The sequence below is a fragment of the Ambystoma mexicanum genome, chromosome 1p (assembly GCF_040938575.1).
Source record: "Ambystoma mexicanum isolate Mex_15411 chromosome 1p, UKY_AmexF1_1, whole genome shotgun sequence".
Taxonomy (NCBI): domain Eukaryota; kingdom Metazoa; phylum Chordata; class Amphibia; order Caudata; family Ambystomatidae; genus Ambystoma; species Ambystoma mexicanum.
The window spans coordinates 98,734,023-98,758,689 of record NC_090921.1 but is presented as its reverse complement, the minus strand read 5'-3'; the positions used below and the strand labels follow the sequence as shown (position 1 = coordinate 98,758,689).

Sequence of the window (24,667 nt, the reverse complement as noted above, 5' to 3'; positions counted from 1 at the left end):
AAACAATCACTGATAAGGACTCCAATTTTTGCAGTTGAAGTCAGGGTGCGATTGCTTTATTTGCCCAGGATCACACGCTTATGCTAAACAGCGAAGCAGGGATTTTAACCCACTCTACAATTTAGGCACGATCACCTTCTTTCACGGTTTACTTGGAAGAAATAATAAAGTTTTGGGAGTCGAGGCCTACAATAATACTGTCTTACAGAGTTTACTTGCAATATACACAAATTGCATGGTACAGCATCATGACAATATGCCAGGTCAAGCGACATTCTAGAATCCTCAAAATGACAAACATTAAGGTGTGGAGGTTCTTACCCATTACCATGTCCCCTTTTTCTTTATAGTGAACCATGCTGAATGCCATCCACTTTTAAGTGCTGTAATAAAAGGTGTTTGAGGGCTGTGCAAAATAGAAAAACCAAAACCACAGATGGTGCAATTTGCAGGAGTCCATCTTCTGCCATCCACTTCTTTTTCACAGACCTCTCGAATTTCTGAGTGTAAAAAACAGCATTCCCACACCTAATCCCACAAAATATCACAACAATGCATCACATCTGGCGCTTGCAGATATTTTGGGTTGCATGCTTTTGTTTTGGGGAATCCTGTTTTACAATGACAAAGGAGAAAGCGACATACATGGCGAATTTCATCCACTGAATAATGACAGAGACATTTCAGTATCAAGAGTCAGCCCTAAAGCTGTCGAGTAATGTTGGCGGTGGCCTACAGGCAGGAGGTAAATGTAGGTCTGCTGAGGGCTGCGTGAGGCTAAATCTGTAGCTGGTGTGTATTGGGTGAAGGTTCGAAGTGGAGTGTGAGGCCAGTGCGGAATTAGGATGCTGTCCTGTTGCTATAGTGAGTGTGGTGAAAATTGGGATGATAGAAAATACACTCCCAGTGTGTCTATTTATTTCAATTTTAAAATGATATACTTTGCGATTGTCCGAGTCGAGCACTTCAAGAAGCAATCATTGGTTTGTCATGAAAATAAATGCAATGCAAGATCCTGCAACGGTAAGTGAAAAAGACCACTATAATAAGGATTTCACTTTTTAATTGTTTCCTGGAAACCCAGTATCGCGCTACACTAACTGCAAACATGAAAGAGCTTGAAAACATGCGCTCCCCTTCGCCGAAAACAGACAAGCAGTTATTACCACACGCTAAAAGAAAAATGATGGTGGCTATTGAATGCCACTTGGTGTGACTCCCATTCCTGTTCATCCACCTGCACTATGGGGTGTCCATGGTCCAGGGGTCTATTTGCTGCATGGCCTAATGTTGTTAGCACTGCACACGGAGCCCAGAGGACTGCATGGTGAGCAGTCTTGTTGCCCTGTAGTTTCATCGAAGTCATAAAATGAGAGCAGCTCAATTCAGGGTCAAGTGGGTGTCACAACTCGCTGCCTAAAGACGCAACAAAGCCTGTGGCAAAAATAAATAAATAAATAAATAAAAGATTTCACACTGAACTGGGCATGTCCATGCCCAGTTCAACGCGAAAAAAACTTTTTTTTTGCTTGCTTTTTTGCTTTTTCACAGGGTGGCCGGTGGGGGGGACAGCATATTTATAAGGGTGGACATGCCCCCCCCCCCCTGGCCACCCCTTGGAGGCGCCCCTGCTGCTTCCAAATATCCATGCTCCTGACTATTTCTTAAGAGTTAATGCTTGCAGGTATCAATGGGCCCATTTAAGGTCATGGATCTGGCATGCCTGTTCCAGCTTATTCTGAGAAGCTATATGGAGTGGTTGGTCATGCAAGGCGGGCAAGAGAAAACCTGTGAAATGTAATCCAGGATATCGAGGGTGCCCCAAAGACTGAGGAGAAAGTGCTGAGTATGTGTAGATGAGAGTTGTGGGGTGCTGGCCATGGGGGAATGGGAAGCAAAGGACTGGGGTGCAGTAGAGTGTGGGACTGCAAAGTGAAAAAGGGTAGGAAAGGTGCAGAGGACAGAAAAAGAGGAGCAAGGGAGTGGAGAGATGGGAACAAGAACGGAGTGCAGATGAAAGCTAGGGATGGTTGCAGCACAGGGTGGCCAGTGTGTGCTGGGGAGAGAGGGGTCCAGGAAAGACCAGAACACCGGGAGAATGGTGTACGGCAGAAATGGCAACAGAGGTGCTTCGGGTTTTGCAAATGAGAGAGAAGTACAGACAAGTGAGAAAGTGCAGAGTACAGTGTGCCAGAGGAGTGACTTGCTGTGGGGTGCTGGGAAGGGACTTGGGAGAAAAGGGTGTACAGCAGACGAGAATGTGGAGTAGAGAAGGGTACAGAGGAGAGATTTGTATGAAGAATGGAGCCTCACCTCATGTTCACAGATAAAGGGTGTAGACACGAATGCATCTTCTTCTAAGGCTAACACTCAGGGCTAACCTTAAAAAGTTATATACTCACCTCTGACCTGTCCTCTAGTGGGACTTTGTGCCAGGGTGCGTGGCATCTTGCCCCTTAATTGTTCATTGCACTTGCAACTTCTGAAATGTTATCAGGCTGATGATGATAGTTACTCTTCACATTCCTAATTGTTTCAAGGACCTGTAAGAAAACAACTTTATTTTTCCCATGCTCCCACCCCCCCCCAGCTTGTAGCGCTTTGAAACACATTGTGTATAGGCGCTATACAAATAAACAATCAATCAAAAATCAATCCATCACTCTATTAGCACTATGCATTTCCTTCACTGAAGTCCAGCTAAAAACCAGCAATGGCAAGCGTTTGCTCGTCTATACGTAATGGGCGTTTGCCAGACACTGCTATTAAATGTGCAGGTATTTGCACCATTTGCAGCCGCTACCATCAGTGGGTACCTAATACCACTATGGCGGTGCTTGGCAAGTGCCTTTTTCATGCCTACATTAAAGCCTACATTGCCAACGCTTGTTTTAAAATAGGGATGCAACTGCATTTTTGGTACCCACCACCAGCTGAATTATGACAAGGTTTAATAGAGTCCACCATAAGCCATCTGGGTGACCCAGAACAAAATAAAGCAGAGCCTCGAGATTCAAAACAGCACTTGTTCCGCTATCCATGTAAATTCAGTGAATACCCTGGTGCCCAGGTAGGATTGCAGCCCATACACTGCTGTAAAGGGGCACACTCATGTTCCATCATTGAGGGTTCAAGTGGAATAGGATGGGATGGGTTGGCGAAACTCTATAAAGCGCATCTGCAATTAAAGAGTATGTGAAAGTATTATAAAAGATCTCTCTAAAGGTCCATCGCTGGGAGGATTTTATGCTCTGAACTGCTTTAGTTTTTCTTCAGTTTTTTAGGTTTTCTTTTCTCTTGTATTATACATTGATGACATATGTAATTGAATACCAAATGCTATAGAAATTTTGTGAAAAGTCGAGTTTTTTAACTAAAACACAACAAATAAATAAAAAAAACAAAGCCCCAAGGTGTCCCCTTGTGCCCCCCAGATTGTATGGGTCTCCTACGCCCCGGTCTACGGACACTATTACACCAGGTGGAGGTAGACAGGAATATGCACAATCCTGGAACAAATGTTTACGATTTAATGACAACAATGAATGCTCTGGCACTGGTGAAAGTAACATGTTTTGTTTCCTGTTGGTTTCCAAAATCCTCTCCAACAGAACCCTGCCATCCTGCCGAGTGCCAAGGGTCCGAGCCACCCAGAGGTGGAAGTGTACATCAAGCACTGCGAGGGCAAAGCCTTCCAAATCAAGCGGCTCCTGGCAGCCTTCAGAGCCTGCATGACCCCAGACGGACAGATCCTGCTCAAGGAGTACCTCGCTGGGTGGGAGGAGCTCATTAAGTAAGCGAATCCCCAGACACCACACGGCAGGGGTGGGCGGGGGTCGTCCGTTAAGAGCCGAGGGCATTAAATGAGCTGGAAGGTGGAGAAGATGCTGTCCAGTTAAAGCATCGAATGAAAAAGGATCGAATGCAAAAGGATCGACACAATAGGGGTGAAAACAAAAGGATCGAATTTTTTTTTAAATTATATATATTTATTTTTTGTTTTTATATAGGTAAAACATGGTTTTTACCAAAAAAATGGGGGTTTGGGGAGGGGGGCCCTAAAAAAAAAAAGGTTTAAAAAAACACATTTCCATCCTTTTGTTTTCGGTACTTTTGAGTCGATCCTTTGACCATTCAACCCTTTTTTTTTCGATCCTTTAACCTATAACCGGAGAAGATTGGGAATGGCGAGGTGCTCACCCGCTCGCCATTCTATCTATATTTGTTTAATCCATGGGGTGGCACAGGAAGTATCCTGGGTGAGTTCTCAAGCCAATACAATGACTATCCAAGTATCCGGCACAGGGGGGTATGGGGGTGGGGGGAATGGGGCGAACCTTCATTTGGAGTGTATTTGCTATAACCCGTTCCACGGCTCTGGACGCCAGTGAGAAAACACTCTCCTTCTCTGGGAAAAGCATGGGGGGTTTTATGAGGCCACTGGGGCATAACCTCTCAATACATGTTACTCAGGACAACATGTGTAGTCACATATGATTGGCTGTCACCGCCCGTAGAGCTCTAGCTCAAGTGGCGTGACCCAACAATGAGTCTTAGCATCGGGTAATAATGTCCCCAGAGATAATGTCAACATACATAAAGTCACCAGGAAAAGCCATTGGCGACATTATATATGGTGAAATTATGAATGGGGACAGCTTGCAGGGATATCCCCTGCTCCGCTTGTAAAAAACCAAAAACAAAAACGGGGGTTGCGGGGGAGTCCCCCGTATGTTCAATGGAATAATGTCTCTGCATAAAATTGACTTTTTGGTCAGGAGAAATTTTTGCCGGGACATTATTACATGGAACCCTCAAGCCTGCATTAATGGGAAGTTATGTCGAAAGGATGTTGCATTCTTCAACACAGAATCCCAAATGACCTGGGGTAGACAAATGACGTGATTTCTAATGAAAGGCATCACTAGTGGGAGATGCTTGCTTAGAGAGAAGATAGAAGAAGATTGATTTCATATCCCTGGATAAGACTATAAATTGATCGCAAGAGGAAGTGCCTGGGTACCCTTGTAAGATCCAAACTATCAAATCCTGCAAGAGCAGACCCTTTAGTCCCGTCCTCCCAACAATCTTTACTTAATAATTGCTGAGGTGACCATCCCGGGGGTGGGGGGGAAGGGGAAGATGATCAAATAAAAAAGAACAGGTCCCTGCCGGTTGCCCTCTGACCTCAGAAACTAACACCTTCAGGAAACCTGCAAAATGCCCTGTATTGCTGTGCATGCTGTGCTTATAGAACTTCACTTGTTCTGGCACTTCTTAACAATAATACCTCCTTCCCTAGTTTTTCTGAATACCTTCGCCCCAAACCTTTTGGGTACTGTGTTGAATTAGAATGACTTCTGAAGACCTTCTTGGAATTCACTTTTGTCTAAAAGTTCATTTGAAAATCAAGGCTCCCACTCTTCAGCTCTTGTTTTGGAAGGATATTCTTTCTCCGAGAAGGGCAATATGAAAGTTTGTGTCAGGTCCTAGTGTGGATGAGGAATAAATAGGCCACTAACCACAGTCAAAGGCTACTGGCTTCCTACTAGAGGGAGACTTTTATCCTGAGAGCATTTTCCACTGATGTATATCTGATAGTGGAATGAGGGCTTGAGTGAAAAGGCTGGACATATACAACCAGCAGCGGTAAGAAGAAAAACAGTGCATCAGTACACAAACTAGAACAATGATACGTTACACTTAGTCTTGTAAAACTTGACCCACCTGTGCTGGCATGTATTAGTGTGTTGGACCTAGAACGGAATGTCAAATAGCCCGTGGATACTCCAGGATGCAGGGTTCTAGTCCAAGTCCAGAGTCCGGGAAGAAGGAATCCAGCAATCCAGAAGGAAGTAGTCTTGTAAACGGTACCCAACAACACGAGGACGTCCCGCAACAGCTAGACCCGGCAAAACTGCAGCGTTCCAATGCAGTGTTGTAATCCAAGCATGAAGGCAGCATTAGTATACTTGTTCGGTTTTATTTGACCGAATTTGTGCAGTAACATTTGATCATATTAAAACCAATAAATTAGGCTAATACATGCTGAACATAGAGAGTGGGAGTTGCAGGGGTGTCCCCCGCTCCCTATGTTCAGCACATATTAGCCTTTGGGGGATACGCGGGTGTCTCCCCCTTCCTCAATATTGGAGGCAGGGGACAGAAAAAAGAACCCTGGGCAAGATAACAGGTAAGTGGTGGGTGGGAAATCAAAGATAATATTTTTCAAAACCTACAAAGCTGACCGCATGCAACATCATACGATAGGATGTTGCATGCAGTCAGTTTTTTTCCGATCTATTTTTTTCGACCACACACAGCCAAACCGTGAAGGCATGAACGTTCAGTGTGCAGGATGATAGAACTTATAGCCAAAAAGTGGGAACCGTGGTTGGAGTGGCGGAAGTTAAGTCTGAGCACATAAACACTCCTCAAGGGGCTGCTGTCATGTATCGACGATATCGACCCTTCTGGTCTGCCTGGTCCCTCAGTCAATAGACTTTACACTGTTCACCTTCAACATGACCGACGCTATGTTCCAGTGTGGTCTAGTCATCTGTGCGGACCTCATGCTCCCTTGAAAACAGACACACCCCCACGCTTCCGCGTATCTCAACGCTCTGCTTGCCTGCGTCGCGTCCGGCAAGTTGTGTTCTCGTGTTTAGCCCCTTTTCCCCTCGTAAACCCTGGTTTCCATCTTCCATCCTTCCCGGTTTCTCCATCTTTCCTAGTGCACATTTTGGAACCCTATTACTCTGTACCCTTATCCTGGTTCCATCCTGGACTCTTCCTGGAACAACTGAACGTACCCGAGCCTTGGCGTCACCGCGACCGGGAGCCGCAGACTTATGCGCTCTCCGAAGCCCAGCAGACTGGATTCAGAAGACTCCAGAGCTTACCTTTACAATGCACGCTCATCCAGGAGAAAGAAACCCGCACACTCAAAGAAGAAATCCACATGAAGCAAACAGGTGAGTCACGAATCCGAGGACTTTTGTTCTGACAGTTTGAGACGGCAACAGACTACAACTGTTTCCGTCATGGAGGCAGCCATTCAAGAACTAATGAGAGGCACGCAGGAACTCACTACTGAAGTGCAGAATCTTAAGGCTGAAAATGCTGCCCTAAAACAACTTGTTTTATCCAGAGACACAGCATAACAGGAAAGTGCATCTGTAGGAGGCATTGTGGACAAGTATGATGGGAATCCAAAAACCTTGCGCTCCTTCCTGGACTCTTGTTTGGTTAATTTCACCTTTAAACCATACTGCTTCTCTACCCCCAGAGCTCAGGTGGGGTTCATGATCTCTCATCTATCTGGCAACGCACTGGCCTGGGCTACTCCTTTGGTCTCCGCTGGGGATTCGGTACTTGATAACTACGATGAATTTGTTTCTGCCCTCAAGACCATGTTTAACCGCCCAGATCAGGTGTACTCCGCCCAGGAAAACTTGTTAGTGTTCCGTCAGCGAAATCAGGATATGTTGACATATGTTAGCCATTTCAAACAATTGGCTAAGGACGCTAACTGGACGCCCAAAGCCTGTTTTACCTTGTTCAGGCGCGGGTTAAGCAAAGAAGTCAAAGATGAATTAGCCAGAGTAGCCCACCCAGCCTCCTATCAGGCCCTCTTAGATCTATCCTTACAGATAGATTTCAGGATACAAGAGAGAAAAGCAGAGAAAAAGACACAGAATTTGCCACCCAAACCTCTGCATGAATACAATAGTCCCGGGGAACAAGAACCCTCACTCCAAGGCCAATCCGAACCTGAACCCATTAAACTCGGGTCACTGAGAGGCCCCATTTCTACCCAGGAAAGAACACGAAGGATCAATAGCGGTCTCTGCATGTACTGCGCATCGGATAAACACTTAGTGCGCAATTGCCTGATTGCCCCTCCTCATCGCTCGGGAAACGCCAGCTCCCGATCCTGAACAGAGTCCAGTTTCGGAAAAAGGAATCCTGCTCCGACATTTCACCTTCACAAGACTGTTCTTTGACCAATACCTTGGTGCTACTCCAGGTAAATCTTTCAACACACAACCAAGAGATACATTCTATACTAGTCCTGGTGGATTGCGGTGTCATGGGTCTTTTTTTGGATGACGAATGGGCACAGATGCATCACATTCCCTGAGAGATCAAGGTGGTTTTCCAGGCAGTGGAAGGAATCGACCGAAAACCTTTGTCCTCCGGTCCCATAACTCAACAAACATCTGAGCTTGTGCTTTCTATTCACAATCACCAAGAAATTCTGCGTTTTGACATTATCAGAGCAGCTCACTATCCCATAGTACTTGGCATGCCATGGTTGCGGAAACACAATCCGTATATCAACTGGAAAGCTGGATCCTTGTTCCTGGGTTCCGAGTTCTGTCTCACTCATTGCACTGTCTATCTGGGAAACCCAAACAGTCCGCCGGAGTGATGCTTCCTCAACCACAACACCTCACGGTCTCTGCCATTACCCAGGTACCCGAGGTGTACCATCAATTCTCAGATGTATTTTCTTCTGCCATGTTCAATCACTCCCTCCTCATCGTCCTGAAGATTGTACAATCGACACAGAAGAGAATGCAGTTATTCCTTTTGGAAGGATGTTCATTCTATCAGATCCCAAGAAAGTTGCCTTACGAGAGTATCTAGACCCCAACCTTTCCAATGGAACCATTCGTCCAACCAAGTCCCCAGTCGGAGCATCTCTATTTTTTGTACCCAAAAAGGATACTAAGGAACTCCATCCATGCTTGGACTACCGAGGTTTGAATAAATGTACCCTGAAAGACAGATACCCCTTGCCTCTTATTTGGGACATCCTGGAGGCCCTACGTGGAGCTGTGATTTTTACCAAGTTGGATTTAAGAGGCGCTTACCATCTGATTCGCATAAAGGAGGGGCGACGAATAGAAGACGGCCTTTCTGACCCCCTTCGGCCACTATGAATATTTGGTGATGCCATTTGGCCTAGCAAATTCTCCTGCTGTGTTGCAGCCCTTCATGGACCGGGTCTTTTCTGACATGTTGTTTCTTTTCGTCATCGTCTACCTAGATGATATTTTGATCTATTCTCAAGACTTTGCCTTGCATCAGAAACACGTCTCTATGGTCCTACAAAGATTACACCAGCACCATCTGTTGGCCAAACCCGAGAAGTGTATTTTCCATGTGTCCAGAGTCAAATACTTAGGGTTTGTTTTGAGTCCCCAAGGAGTAGCCATGGACCTGTCTAAAGTGGAAGCAATCCTTTCTTGGCCAGCCCCAACCACAGTGAAACAGGTGCAGTCGTTCCTAGGACTTGCAAATTTCTATCGGAAATTCATTCCTTCATTTTCAGCTATTGTTCAACCCATCGTCCGTCTGCTAAGGAAATATATTCGCTTCCAATGGAGTGCCAGTCAAGAAACAGCCTTTCAGAAACTCAAACATCTGTTTACTAGCGAACCCATCCTGTCTCAACCAGACACTACCAAACCCTTCCTGGTAGAAACTGATGCTTCCGAACATGCTACCAGGGCCGTCCTCAAGCAAGCTACAGGAGACGGATTGGATCACCCAATTGCTTATTTATCACGCACGTTACAACCAAGTGAAACTCATTACTCAGTCCTGGAGAAAGAACTACTCGCCATCAGACAAGCCTTCACAGATTGGCATCACCTCCTTTTGGGCACAAGGTATCCGGTCATGGTAAGAACCGACCATCGGAATCTCGAGGTTCTACAGGCCATGGAATGCCGAAACAGTCGGCAGGCAAGGTGGGCCTACTTTTTTGCCCAATATCAATTCAACATTCAACCCATCCCTGGTCCATCCAATGTAGTAGCGGATGCTCTTTCCCGAAGACCGGATTACATAAAAGAGGTTGTACCACTCCTTCCCAAGATCTTCCCCGACAAAGTGTTCATAGCACAGGCTACCTCTCTCTTAGAAATGATACGTGAAGAGACTGCAACTTCGGACATTTGGAAGGAGTACAATACAGATAATCTTGGACTCTCTCAATCACGGATGGATACTTCTTTAAGGACAAATGTTTGGTTGTTCCACCCTGAAAACTCAATCCAAGATCATGAGTCTTTGCCATGACACGTTTCATTCCGGGCATCGTGGTATAACCGCCACTTATCAGACAATCAGAAGAAACTTTTTGTGGCCTCAGTTGCGCTCTGACGTACACACTTAAATACAAGCATGTTCAGTCTGCAATCAGAATAAGATTGACAACAGGAAACCAGTAGGTTTGCTTCAACAACCAGAATTACCATCTCGACCCTGGGAATTCATTGCCACAGACTTTATTGTGGACCTTCCTCCCCCCAGAGGATTTACCACCATAATGGTCACCATAGACCTCTTCTCTCACATGGCCCATTTTACCCCTTTAACCAAACTCCCTTCAGCGCCCGAGATGGCAGAGGTCTTTGTCTCTCACATATTCCGGTTGCATGGGCTACCCTCCAAAATCATCTCTGATTGCGGACCTCAATATGTTTCCAGGTTCTGGAAGCATCTTTGTAAGCAATTGGGTATTTCACGGGCATTGTCATCAGGTTACCACCAACAAACAAATGGGATTACTGAGAGAGTAAATCAAACCCTGGAACAGTATCTACATTGTTTTGCAGATAAGGTATAAGATGACTGGTCGCTCCTTATTCCTGTAGCCGAATTCGCCTACAATAATTCAGACCATTCCACGACAAGGATCAGTCCGTTTCTGTGTACTCAAGGGTTTCACCCTTCAGTGATATCAACACTCCTGCCTCCACCCACATTGACTCCTTCATTAGATGCATGGATTGCTCAACTAACCTCCATTCACAAGCAAGTTAAGGAACATCTAGAAAAGGCCAGGATGGACATAAAGAGGTTTGCGGATACCAAAAGGCATCCTGGGCCTTCTTACACTGTCTGAGATAAAGTTTGTCTCTCATCTCGTTTTTACCCGACACCTAAGATCCAACAAGTTGGCTCCTTGCTTCTACGGACCCTTCTGTCACGCCCCTTCGGAGACGCTGGGCTTTGTGGCATCGATGGACCATAGGACGGCGGGTGTCAGCCATTTCTACTACCAAGATGGCCGCCGTAACTGGAGTTGCGGGTCTAGCCTCAGCACACCTTGATTTCCCGGAAGTACTGCCTCCCTACCCGAGTGTGGGTATATCAGTCCCGGAGATCAGCACGGAGTTGCGTTGCTACTCCTCATTAACAACGCTACGTAAGTTCGTTCCTAGGTCTTCGAATTTGACTTGCGAAATACTGTCTTCAGCATTCTAAACTTCCTGTTTTCAATTCTAGTGTCTCTCCAACTACCTCTTTGTCTTCCGATTTCGCGGACTCCCCCTCCTCATCAACCAAGTTTGCCTTCCGGTCTCATTACGGACCGTGGTAAGCTTCATCCAAAATCAGTATATCCAATAACCTCCAATCCCGTTTTTCTAACATTCACAACTTACTATTATCCTCTCCTTCGTATAGTTACAGGCACATCACACACCGGCATTTCGAACACACTGGCAAGACTCTGCACCATCAAAACAGATCTTAGCTCCGCCTCTATTGCCTCTCAGAGGTTTTCTGAAGATTCTGACTGCCACCTTCTTCCCCCCATTGTTCCGGTTTAAGGGTAATCCACATTCCTCTTTACCTTACATTCTATACCTCAGTTTCACTCTGATACTTACCAGTCTCTTTCTTCTTCTCAAAGACGAACGCCCTCCTGACTTCGCCGGAATCCCCGACTGCAACGGAGGACAACACACCGCTACCTTCGGTACAGGGTTTTCTTCCCCAGAGGGTTTCCCTGGGACTTCTTCTTCTACCTGGTTTATCCGGGAGGGGGAAGAGGTACTTGGGAGGCTTTCATTATCTTCTCTCCATTTGGAACAAGAAGAGCTTTCCACTACCGAAAGGGGGTCTGTCAGAGGAAGAGGTAACGGTGAGTCCTTGGGATAACCTGCCAATTGTTTGGTTGGATAATGCATATAATTTGTCTCAATTATTGATATATGACAGTTAGCAACGCCCAAAAAAGGATGAATAATATCTGAGCAGGTTGTCTCAGGGATTCAGGGTTACTAAGAAATATGGACGCCTCACAACAACAGCAATTAGTCACTGCAGTACAGGCTCTGACAGCTGAAGTGCAGTCTTTAAAACAAGAGAATGCTTACCTCCGACAACAGGCAGGTAGAGTCCCTAGCTGGTCCGAAGTGCCTCCTGGCCCTATCCCAGGAGGTTTATACGATGGTAATCCTCATAAACTCAAGGCTTTTATCGAGGCTTGTACCGTTCAGTTCTCTTTCAAGACAGCCTTTTTTCAAAGCGACCGTGATAAGGTAGGACACATGATTGCAAACTTGACAGGTCCCGCTTTAGCATGGGCCACGCCTCTTGTTACTACCAATAATGTCTTATTAGATTCTTACCCTGCCTTTTTGAATAGTCTTCGAGCCATGTTCAGCCGTCAGGAAATCACGATTTCAGCCCAAGAGCAGTTATTAGATTTCAAACAAGGATCTCAAGATCTATTGTCTTATATCACCAATTTCAAGCAGTTAGCAGCTGGTACGTCATGGGCGGACGATGCTCTAATCACAATATTCCGCAGAGGATTAAACGAAGAGCTAACAGATGAGATCTCCCGAGTACCCAGACCTCCAAATTTGGCAGAGATGATCACCATAGTTATGCAGATGGATTACCGACTGCAAGAAAGAGTGAAGGAACGTCGTCGTGGCCGCTCCGTGAGACCACCTATGACATACCCTCCTAGTTTAGGAAGATCACAAACAGAAGAACCTATGCAGATAGGGACTACCAGAGGTCGCCTTACTCCAGAGGAGCGTCATAAACGTCGAGTCAAGGGCCTGTGTATGTATTGTGGTTCCAAAGAACACGCAATTCAAGATTGTCCTCTCATCCCAGCCAAAAGACAGGGAAACGCCATCTCCCAACCGCCAGGGGAACCGCGGCTAGGGAGTCAGTAAACGGTTCCTCATCTTATATGATACCATCCCAAGTTACAGAGATCCCCGATCTTACTATGTTGGCCTTACATGTCCAGATCATATGGGGAGATACAGACCCCATTCCGGTCACGGCCTTAATAGATTGTGGGGCCGCAGGGAACTTTGTTGATACCCTCTGGAAGACCACTCACAATATACCATGTTCAGTTAAGACCTTGGCAATCCCAGTTGAGTCCGTGGATGGTAGTCCGTTAACATCAGGTCCCATAAAGGAACAAACTATACCTTTGCGGATGAATATCTCCTCCCATCAAGAATCCATTATCTTTGATGTAATCCGTACAGCCCACTATCCAGTTATTCTAGGACTACCCTGGCTTCGTGCTCATAATCCATATATCAATTGGAAGGCGGGCACTGTTTTTCTGGGATCTGAACATTGTTTGACGCACTGTCTTTCGGACGGAGCGGTTGGGTTTCGTCCCACTATCTCCATGTCGGAAAATCCGGGTTCCATCTCTGTATTGAACCATATCCAGGAATTGCCCTTTGAATACAGACAGTATCAGACAGTGTTCTCCGAATCTCAATATGCTGAACTACCCCCACATCGGAGAGATGACTGTGCCCTGGAACTAGTTCCAGATGCACCGATTCCTTTCGGTCGCATGTATGTCCTATCAGGACGGGAACGTGAGGTTCTTAAAGAATATCTTCAAAAGAATCTTTGCAATGGACTTATTCAAGAATCCACCTCACCAGCTGGGGCTTCTTTGTTCTTCATCCCAAAGAAAGACTCTACGGAACTCAGACCGTGTATAGATTACCGAGGCTTAAATAAGATCACCATCCCGGATCGCTATCCTATGCCTCTCATCCCAGACATACTAGAAGCCGTTAAAGGAGCTACCATCTTTACAAAACTGGACCTCCGCGGGGCTTATCATCTCATTCGTATACGAGATGGCGATGAATGGAAGACAGCTTTCCGTACTCCTTTGGGACACTATGAATATAAAGTAATGCCTTTCGGCCTATCCAACGCCCCCGCAGTCTTCCAACGCTTTATGGACCACCTCTTTTCAGACATTCTTCTTCACACAGTTATTGTCTATTTAGATGATATTCTGGTCTTTTCTTCAGCACCATCAGAACACTGTCAGCACGTGAAAGAGGTATTACGGAGACTATTAAACAACCACCTTTATTGCAAACTAGAGAAATGTGAGTTTCACAGAAACCAGGTTGCCTACCTAGGGTACATAATCTCTGCAAATGGGGTATCCATGGACCCTAAAAAAGTTTCAGCTATTACAGATTGGCCTATACCATCCTGCATTAAGGATCTGCAGAGATTTCTGGGATTTTCCAATTTCTACAGACGTTTCATCCCACACTATTCGCAAGAGATACTTCCGCTGACGACACTTCTTAAGAAGAATGTAAAATTCCTTTGGTCCGGGAAGGCACAAATTGCCTTTGAGAACCTGAAGAAACATTTTCTCACAGGACCCATACTGATTACTCCAGATCAAACCAAGAAGTTCATTGTGGAATCGGATGCGTCTCATCAGGCCCTTGGGGCCGTTCTGCTTCAAGAAAATGATCAAGGAATAGAATGTCCTATAGCCTATATTTCTAAGACACTGTCTCCCTCTGAAATAAATTATTCAGTGCTAGAAAAAGAACTATTAGCTATAAAAAAAGGCATTCGAAGAGTGGAGACATCTCCTCCTGGGGGCAAGACACCCAGTTGAGGTCAGGACTGATCACAGTAATTTACGCGTCCTACAGTATGCTCAGACCCGAAATAGCAGGCAGGCGCGTTGGGCACACTTCTTTTCACCATATGAGATTGTTTTCACCTTCATTCCCGGGAGAGTCAATCTCAAGGCTGATGCATTGTCCAGAAAGGATTATACCTCTTCTACGCCTTTTCGATCGGAACCTCTGTTTCCCAGAGCCACATTCGTGCAGGTAGTTACCACGTTTTTACAGAACGTGGCTAACTCCACTTTGCAATTTATCCAGTTGAATCCACAGTTTCTGGCGACCTGGAAACTCAACATGGTCCAAGGATGTGCTTATAAGGACAAGAAGCTCTTCCTCCCTTCGAGTGAACTACAAAAAACAGTTCTAAATCTTTGTCATACCTAGCGGGTCACAGAGGTGTGGCTAATACTAAAGAGTTGATCCAACGTAACTTCTGGTGGCCGGAAATGACTCGAGACATCATAGACTACGTGTCCGCTTGTGTCATCTGTTTGCAGTCAAAATGCCCTCGAAACGCCCCTTCAGGACTCCTCTCAGTAATGCCAATCCCTGACCGTCCTTGGCAAATGATTTCCACAGATTTCATAGTCGATTTGCCACCATCAGACGGTTGTACAGTAATCATGGTCACAATCGATTACTTCACAAAATTGGCACATTTCGTTCCACTTCCGCGGATTCCCACCGCAGCTCAGATGGCAAGAGTTTTTCTTTCACGGATTTTTTCCCTTCACGGATTACCTGAGACCATTGTTTCTGATCGAGGTTCACAATATACATCTCGGTATTGGCAGCAAGTCTGCAAGAGTTTGCATATCTCCCGGGCATTGAGTTCAGGTTTCCATCCGCAGACAAATGGTCAGACGGAACGCCTAAATCAGACCCTTGAGGGATATTTGCGTTGTTACATCTCCTCCTCACAAGATAACTGGTGTTCCTTGTTGCCTTTGGCTGAATTCGCTTATAATAACTCTCGACATTCAGCCTTGGGGTTCAGCCCTTTTTTTTGCTCCTACGGATACCATCCTCAGTGTTTTCCCAGCGGTCCGGTCTCCACTTCAAAATTTCCCGATGTGGATCTTCTCATTGATGCCATCCAGATGGGACATCGAACAGCCAAGACCTCTCTTCGGGAGGCCCAGATCCGGGTCAAACGCTCTGCTGACAGACATCGCACTCCAGCTCCGCGGTTGGTACCAGGAGACTTGGTTTGGTTGGCATCTCGATTTCTACCTCGTCATCTGGTACCGTCCAAATTGTCCCCGAAATATTTCGGCCCTTTTCACGTTTTGAAGCGTATAGGGTCGTCAGCTTTCAAGCTCAAACTCCCTTCATCCTGGTCCAGGATTCATCCTGCTTTTCATATCTCGCAGTTGAAGAAAGACGTGGCGGATCGTTTCTCCCATGCACGGAAAGGAGTACCCCCTCCTGTCATCACCCCGACAGGTCCCGAGTATGAAGTGGCGGGAATTTGTGATTCACGCCTTTTCCGGGGTCGTCTACAGTTCTTGATTGACTGGAAGGGTTATTCTCCGGCAGATCGCTCTTGGGAACCGGCATCGGCTGTTCATGCTCCTACTTTGGTCCGCCGATTCTTTTTGTCCCATCCGTCCAAACCGGGAGGCCCGGGACCTTTGAGGGGGCATACTGTCACGCCCCTTCGGAGACGCTGGGCTTTGTGGCATCGATGGACCATAGGACGGCGGGTGTCAGCCATTTCTACTACCAAGATGGCCGCCGTAACTGGAGTTGCGGGTCTAGCCTCAGCACACCTTGATTTCCCGGAAGTACTGCCTCCCTACCCGAGTGTGGGTATATCAGTCCCGGAGATCAGCACGGAGTTGCGTTGCTACTCCTCATTAACAACGCTACGTAAGTTCGTTCCTAGGTCTTCGAATTTGACTTGCGAAATACTGTCTTCAGCATTCTAAACTTCCTGTTTTCAATTCTAGTGTCTCTCCAACTACCTCTTTGTCTTCCGATTTCGCGGACTCCCCCTCCTCATCAACCAAGTTTGCCTTCCGGTCTCATTACGGACCGTGGTAAGCTTCATCCAAAATCAGTATATCCAATAACCTCCAATCCCGTTTTTCTAACATTCACAACTTACTATTATCCTCTCCTTCGTATAGTTACAGGCACATCACACACCGGCATTTCGAACACACTGGCAAGACTCTGCACCATCAAAACAGATCTTAGGTCTGCCTCTATTGCCTCTCAGAGGTTTTCTGAAGATTCTGACTGCCACCTTCTTCCCCCCATTGTTCCGGTTTAAGGGTAATCCACATTCCTCTTTACCTTACATTCTATACCTCAGTTTCACTCTGATACTTACCAGTCTCTTTCTTCTTCTCAAAGACGAACGCCCTCCTGACTTCGCCGGAATCCCCGACTGCAACGGAGGACAACACACCGCTACCTTCGGTACAGGGTTTTCTTCCCCAGAGGGTTTCCCTGGGACTTCTTCTTCTACCTGGTTTATCCGGGAGGGGGAAGAGGTACTTGGGAGGCTTTCATTATCTTCTCTCCATTTGGAACAAGAAGAGCTTTCCACTACCGAAAGGGGGTCTGTCAGAGGAAGAGGTAACGGTGAGTCCTTGGGATAACCTGCCAATTGTTTGGTTGGATAATGCATATAATTTGTCTCAATTATTGATATATGACACCTTCACAGTAATTGAGATTATCAACCCAGTCACCTTTCGACTCCAATTACCCACCACTTGGAAGAAGATCCACCCTGTTTTTCATACATCACTGCTAAAACCCTTCCATCTGTCAAGTAAGCCAAGTCCTCGACCTCCTCCACTTCTTGTTAACAACCAAACCGAGTTCGAAGTGTCCCGGATCTGTGATTCTAGATACAGAAGAGGTCGTCTTCAATATTTGGTGGAATGGAAAGGCTATCCGCCTAGTGAACGAACTTGGGAACCAGTCTCCAATATAAATGCACCATGCCTACTGCTACGTTTTCATCGGGCTCACCCAGGCAAGCCGGGTGGACTGGAGTTTAGGAGGAGGCATGCTGTCATGTATCGACGATATCGACCCTTCTGGTCTGCCTGGTCCCTCAGTCAATAGACTTTTACACCGTTCACTTTCAACTTGGCCGACGCTATGTTCCAGTGCGGTCTAGTCATCCCTGCGGACCTCATGCTCCCTTGAAAACAGACACGTCCCGCGCTTCCGCGCGTCTCAATGCTCTGCTTGCCTGCGTCTCACCCGGCAAGTTGTGTTCTCGTGTTTAGCCCTTTTTTCCCTCGTAAGCCCTGGTTTCAACTTCCATCCTTCCTGGTTTCCCCCTCTTTCCTAGTGCTCATTTCGGAACCCTATTACTCTGTACCCTTATCTGGTTCCGTCGTGGACTCTTCCTGGATTCTTCCTGGAACAACTGAATGTACCCGAGCCTCAGCGTGACCGTGAGCTGCGGACTTACGCGCTCTCCGATGCCCAGCAGACTGGATTCAGAAGACCCCAGAGCTTACCTTTACAAGGCACGCTCATCCAGGAGAAAGAAACCCGCGCACTCAAAGAAGAAATCCACAAGAAGCAAACAGGTGAGTCACGAATCCGAGGACTCTGATTCTGACAGCTGCTGGGAAAGCCCAAATACAGGATATCAAAAGTTGCAGCACAAAAAACGAAGGAAAAGAGGGGCTAAGATGTGAACTCCAAGAAGCAGAGTCTGAGGTCAGGGCTGCCGGCAAACAAATATCAGAGGGACAAGAGAAGACAGTCTAGTAAAACAGGCCGAGGTCAGGGTTGGCGGAAAACAGTGATCATCCGAGAAACAAGAGGAGGTAGTCCAGTAAACAATCCGGGTCGGGGTTGATGCCGTGGAAGAACAAGGAATGAAGAACAGGAAACAACGAAGCTCACCAGCAAATGAGGTTTAGGAACGTCGAATGAAAAAGTACAGCCCGTATTATGCAGGGGCCGACAAGATGCCGTTCATCATGCTGTCAGATGCTGTGCCTCAGAGCTGTCAGGAATTCTGGGAAACGTAGTCTGTGAGTGGTGATAGACAGGTCTCTGCTGGGACAACCTCCAGGTGAGACATCTGTCTCTCCGTTTCCTCAGTAAATGGTTACATGCAATTATAACTAATGAAAAAATAACTAATGAAAAAATAACTAATACAAAATAATTAATTCCAAAATAACTCTGATCCCGTCTCAAACAACCCCTTTTTTAATAATACTTTTCCCGAACCCCAAAACTACTATTCCCTCTCACAACCCCATTTTAGTTTCTTTCAAAATGAGTTATTTTGGTATTAGTTGTTTTTACATCCATTATTTTGTCATTTATGTTTTTGTATTCGACATAATCATTGCATACCCGGCAAACAGGGAGGTGAAGTCGGGATCCTGATAGTTTGGTTTTTATTTGTTAAACTCTTTCTCTATTGAAGCTGAAATGTCCTTCAGATATGTCTTAACTTCCAACTGTGACAGACTCTAGTGTAGGTGTCCTCTACAATTGTTTTCTCCCAGCTAAACAGTGTTTCTCCAAACAAAGTACTTTTCACCTTTAAATGAGTATTGCAGTCAGAAAATGGCTTGCAGTTTATCTTAAGAAACATGTTCCATATTAAAAACTATTTACATTTGCCAACCCTAGTACTTGCATACAAGGTGCAGTGATTAGCAGACTTTACTTTCAGCTGCAGTGCGCAAAGAATCAAAGGACTTCTTAGAGTCCCGAGCCATGCGCAGTTCCAAAAAGGTGGTTTCTGGATACATTGTCTCTCTCCCTCAGCTGCGTTGTCAGCAGCGCAACTTCCCTGACGCTGCCTTCACCTTATTAAGTGTACGGGCTGGCGGGTAACAACAACCTCTGTAGAAGGATGACTCGCACACCGACGTTCACGCGCACGGAGGGTTCCTTCCTCAAAACCGCCAACAACTAACTCCAGCCTGCGCCACCTTAAAAACTAGCATGTTAAGTTCTGATGACTTCATTTGAATGCTGAGCACTGTTTTCTGCACTAAATTAACACTGCCCAACATTGTAACGACAAGCTAATACAAACACTAACGTTATTGCGAGTCACTTCACAAATCCTTAGTAAAAGATTAACTTTGCACAAGCCTGTTCTTCTGCTTGCTTGACATTCTCTTGAAAGAATATTCTCAGAAGTATTTAGGCACTTATCTGAAATCTCCTGTGAGATCTTTTGTTCCCTCCTTAATTTTACACTGGAGCTCTGGTTACTGTGACCTTCCTTGAACAGGACAGGAATGGAAGGCAGTTTAGAATCTTCTAAAAGATCCCAAACTACCTCACAATCTCTCCTGAGCCAATCATTGCTGCTCAGTGTGTTTTGAGTGGCGCCTATTCCAGTGTCCAGTAGAGGGTAACTTAAGGAAAAAGGTATTCAGGTCCACACTAGACAGTAGACCTCAAATCTGGCACCCTTCCTGCCCAAAACGCAGCTCTTCCATCCCCTTCTAGCAGGGATACTTAATGGGAACCGGACAACCCTGGATGCCACAGAACTACAGAGAGAAGCCCATCACTTGTGTTATGCAATGGGATCCATCCACCAGCAGCGGCTAGAGAATCCATCACTGTGTTTAAGGGCAGGTTAGAGAAGTGGTTGGCGAGTCATGACATGGGAGCGTGCTATGTTTGTATTAGTCAGGGTTGCGGCTCAATTGCTCCGATTAGGATTCTACTGCAAATGATATTGGTTTTCCTTCTTTGGAGCAAGATTGGCAAAACACGCAATGTTTCTTCTTAAAATTGACATGAATCATCAGACTAAACTTGTTCCACCGTGGATGTTTTGTGTAATTTTAAGTATAACAACAGCTGCAACACCTTAAAGGTAATGACCAGCCCCACTGCTATTGGGCCTTAAGTATTGTTTTCTTTCCTTCAGATTTATGGATGCTCTTGGTACAGTGTTTGGCTTCATATCCCAAGAGACGATCACCAAAATCAACATCATGCACAGCCACCGCACGGGGAAGCATTCTGCAGAGTACCGCACCCTTCAGTCCATGGTGGAGTATGAGCTGCAGGACAACGTGGTGAACTTTAAAGAGCTGCCCCGCAACAGGACACCCTCCGGCTGCCGCACCGTGCTGCGGCTCCACCGGGCCCTCAAGTGGCTGGAGCTCTTCCTCTACAAACTCGCCACCAGCACGGACCATGAAAACACCTCAGACATGTGCGCCGAGGCCTACGAGGTGGCCCTGGCGCGTCACCACAGCTGGTTCATCCGGCAGGCAGCAGCACTGGCGTTCCTGGCGCTGCCTCCACGCCGTGCACTGTTTGACATTGTCTGCGTGCAGGAGGAGCACGAGGCACAGCTGGTGCTAATGACCACAGTGAAGGCAATCGTCGGAGTGTACAACCGGACTCAGGAGATGTACAGTGCCAATGGCATGTTGGATTTGCCCTGAGAGAAATCCTGCCTTGGCTGCGACAACTGCCTAGAAAGACACGAGGAACACATTGGGCATATAGAACAACCAGGGGATAGGAGCTGGGGTAACTGAGAACTGGGCCAAATAGGATGAATGCAAAACAGACACACATAGATAGGTACACAATATTACCTTGCAGAACTACATGGGCAAGGGGAGAGGAGTTGGCAGGAGCATGTACAATTACAGGAACACGCATCAATTAGATTGGACAAAGGACATAGCTGAACCATCGAGGGTTAGCAAAAATGTACAGAATCCTAGATGAGATGTCAACAGAACATTTGATAGGAAGTTCCTGATAGCAGAGAACCCAAGGGAAAATGTACTAGGACACACCAAATATTAGATGGGTTCAAAGAATCTGTGAAAGACACATAGATAATTACATTGCAGAAAACTAATATCAAATTGCTCTTCCCAAATAGAGCATACGGGTGATTATTTGGGATAGACCAAATGTGAAGAAGGGTGCAAATAAGACATAATTCAGCATGAAGGATAAGGCACCCCCACCCCTCTACTTGCCTAGAAAATCTTCCCTTCCTTTACTGAGTCTACCTTCACTTCGCCAGACATCCACTTGTCAAACATTTACTTCTTCATGCCTTTACTCCTTCATGCCTTTACTTTTCCATGCCTTTACTTCATCTGCATCTTCACATTGTGATGGTGGCAATGCATGTGGTTAAATTTAGGTTTATGGTCAAGGGGTGGCTGAGGGGGACGAATAGGAGGTCTAGGGGGGTCTCCCTCTGTAATGGCGAAGTGATTTGCCAGGAGGGATATACGTGACTGCGTGAATGCATGGCCAAGTGAAGTAAAGACATGCACCCGTAGAACATATAACAGGGCTTGTGCTAAATTCAGCATGCAAAATGTGTCTGTCTGTCAGACAAATAATTAGGCAAAGAATCGTAAAACCACTCAATAAAAAAGCACGTGGGCGAACTCAGTTGCGTGATAGAGAACAGGAGGTGAACTAAAGAGTGCAGTAGTTGGGTGAGCAAAATTTTCAATGGGTAACATTTGAAGACACCTCCAATATCAGGCGTGGTCTTACTGGTGGCCGATCAAAAGTGGAAGGTCCTCTGGTGTTGAAAGAAGGCAGACATCCGATTGATCACTGTTTAGTCTTTTGGTGACCAATGCCAGCAGTCTGTACTTTTCTGGACCAAATGATTCATTAAAAGTTCAGTTCAAAGGGATTTAAAGCTTGCAAGCCTATTTTGTGAATGTACAAATATTAACTGTATTTGCCTCCTTGCAAATTTTGGACCTTATTAAAATAATTCTCCAGTGATCTGTATCATTATTTTAAAACCCGCAAGAATGCATCACTTCACACACCTTTCTTTTGAAAGGCCCTTTTTCCTACGTAGGCGGCAATATGGCGAGTACAGTACCCTTGGAGTTTTGGTGACTATTTTTGTTTGTTGAGCTAAAGCTCTACAGATTCATCTTCACCTAGTAGGAATGTGTCTCTCAGTGGAAGAGCAGTTCCCCTTTAAGTAGTCATGGCTTAACCTGCATTGAAAACCCACAACTGGTTAAAATTGACTTTGTTAGTTTACTTACTGAGTAGCGCAGGCTGAACTTACAAGGCACGTTTCTTTCGAATTTGATAAGAGACAGTGCACCTAAATCTGGATTTCATTTTAAAACAAAAACACATACATGAAGAGTGTTATTAAAAGGAAACAGTAAACTTCTGGAGAAAAAAGGAGCAAAATTTGCCAGAGATGCAGAAAACGAATCTCGCCATGTGGGAACTGCTATTTGGCTGTTTGTAACAAAACAAAATAGCCAGGTCCTGGAAGAGTTTCCTGAATTGCAATTGTGTGGTTACTTGGCGGATATGGAAACAAAGTGTTCCAGAGAGTCAGGCCACCGCCGAGATTCTCCTACGACATCCAGGTTATATAGATGGGAGAACTTTTACTAACAGCTCATCCATCCAGCAGGGGTCACTGGTAGTGTGGTAGTACTGGATCCTATTTTTAGGGTAAATAGAAGAGCCTAGGCAACGGTGCACAATGTGTCTCTTCAGATCATGATGTATGGCCTTCCAGTCCAGAGCAGTTCAAGAATAAGGGGCACCCTTTTCTGGTCATTTCCTCTGCAAAAGTTGGAAAGCAAACACAGCAACACATCTCAGTCAAGAGAACAAAATCCCTAAACCAAGTGAAACAAAATAGGAATGTAAAGAAATTAGGCTTTGAATTTTGAACAAAAAGTGAATGGCAAAATGTTGCAAGCTTGACTTATGTAAATTGACAGCTTCTTAGACCGCAGTGGCTTTTTCCTAAACATGTTTAAAATGTAAAGCACTCAATACTTAGTTTTAAAGAGACAACATCTGAAACGCAGTATAAAGTGTTTTTTCTTCAGATGATAGTATTTCATTTCTGATATTGTATTTATGATACAGCACAGCAGTTGACATGGAACATGCTATTGAATAAGTGAAACTGCAACTTAAATGCATTCTTTAAAGGGCCTTCCAAAATAAGACACAATCACAGGCAAACAGTACACACCAGGCTTGGTGTTATTTTGTCAGCATCTTTGTTTTGTTAACCACAGGCCTCAAGTCAATTTCCTCTACCAAACACTGTTTTCATTATGTTCAGTAAATTAAGAAATAGAACAAGAAAGTCAACAATTACATTTCAGAATGCGCCTGATCTCTCACTTAATATTGACATTTATTTGGTGCAAAAAGCCTGCACATACCCGCCCACCCCTCCCTTTAGACAGTTCGGCCAATCACAGAAGAAATTGCACCCCCCCCCCCCCAGTAAAGCCAATTGTGCACCCCTGACGAATTTGACGTTTTTGCTAAGTAGTTGGAAAGAAATGCAGTTTTGCTGGGAGCCAGTGTTTTCCTAGAAATGTGGTGAAGAGTCAATGTTTCTGAATGCCAGCGATGTAACATAGCAAACAGCAAGGCTGCAGTAGGTAAGCACTAGTGCGCATTTTTGGATGTTTGCACAGCATATAAGCAGTGGGTTACAAGGACTCGAGGAGTAGCCCTCTTGGCCGCTCCAACGGACTCACTTTCTAATATAAACAATCCACATGATGTTCCATACAGAATGAACTTCTCCCACCACGATAAGATTGTAGTAGCTAGTTCCAGGATGTAACACGACTCCCTTCTCACAAAAGATCAAGAAAGCAGATCCACCGCTCCCTAGCAGGCTTCACCATAGCCAGCTTACCCTTGTTCTACACTCTACCATCCTCTGTGACCGCTGCATTCTCATATGTACGCTGCACCCTCTGTGGCCTTCGGAACCTATTCACGCCCTTCAGAACCAAACCTTCTTTCCTCTCTTTCACTAGATCCCCTTTGTGGAATTCCTGATTCTGATCCTGGTGAAGCTGATCATATCCAAGTGTAATCCTTTCTGTCTTAGCTTTCCACATCTTCCCTCAGCAAGTACTCCAACCACAGGGGGCATACCGCGGTGT

General features: G+C 45.6%; 1 protein-coding gene across 1 annotated transcript in view; it reads left to right on the top strand.

The window, feature by feature from the left end:
• LOC138566641 (ceramide-1-phosphate transfer protein-like) overlaps window positions 1-22,493 on the top strand; it is a 99,415-nt gene extending 76,922 nt beyond the window's left edge. The window contains exons 3-4 of the mRNA XM_069644192.1: window positions 3,612-3,793; window positions 20,641-22,493. Of these exons, the coding sequence (XP_069500293.1) occupies window positions 3,612-3,793; window positions 20,641-21,166 (708 nt within the window). The 3' untranslated portion in view covers window positions 21,167-22,493. The remainder of the gene's footprint in view (window positions 1-3,611; window positions 3,794-20,640) is intronic.
• The last annotated feature ends 2,174 nt before the right edge of the window (window positions 22,494-24,667 follow it).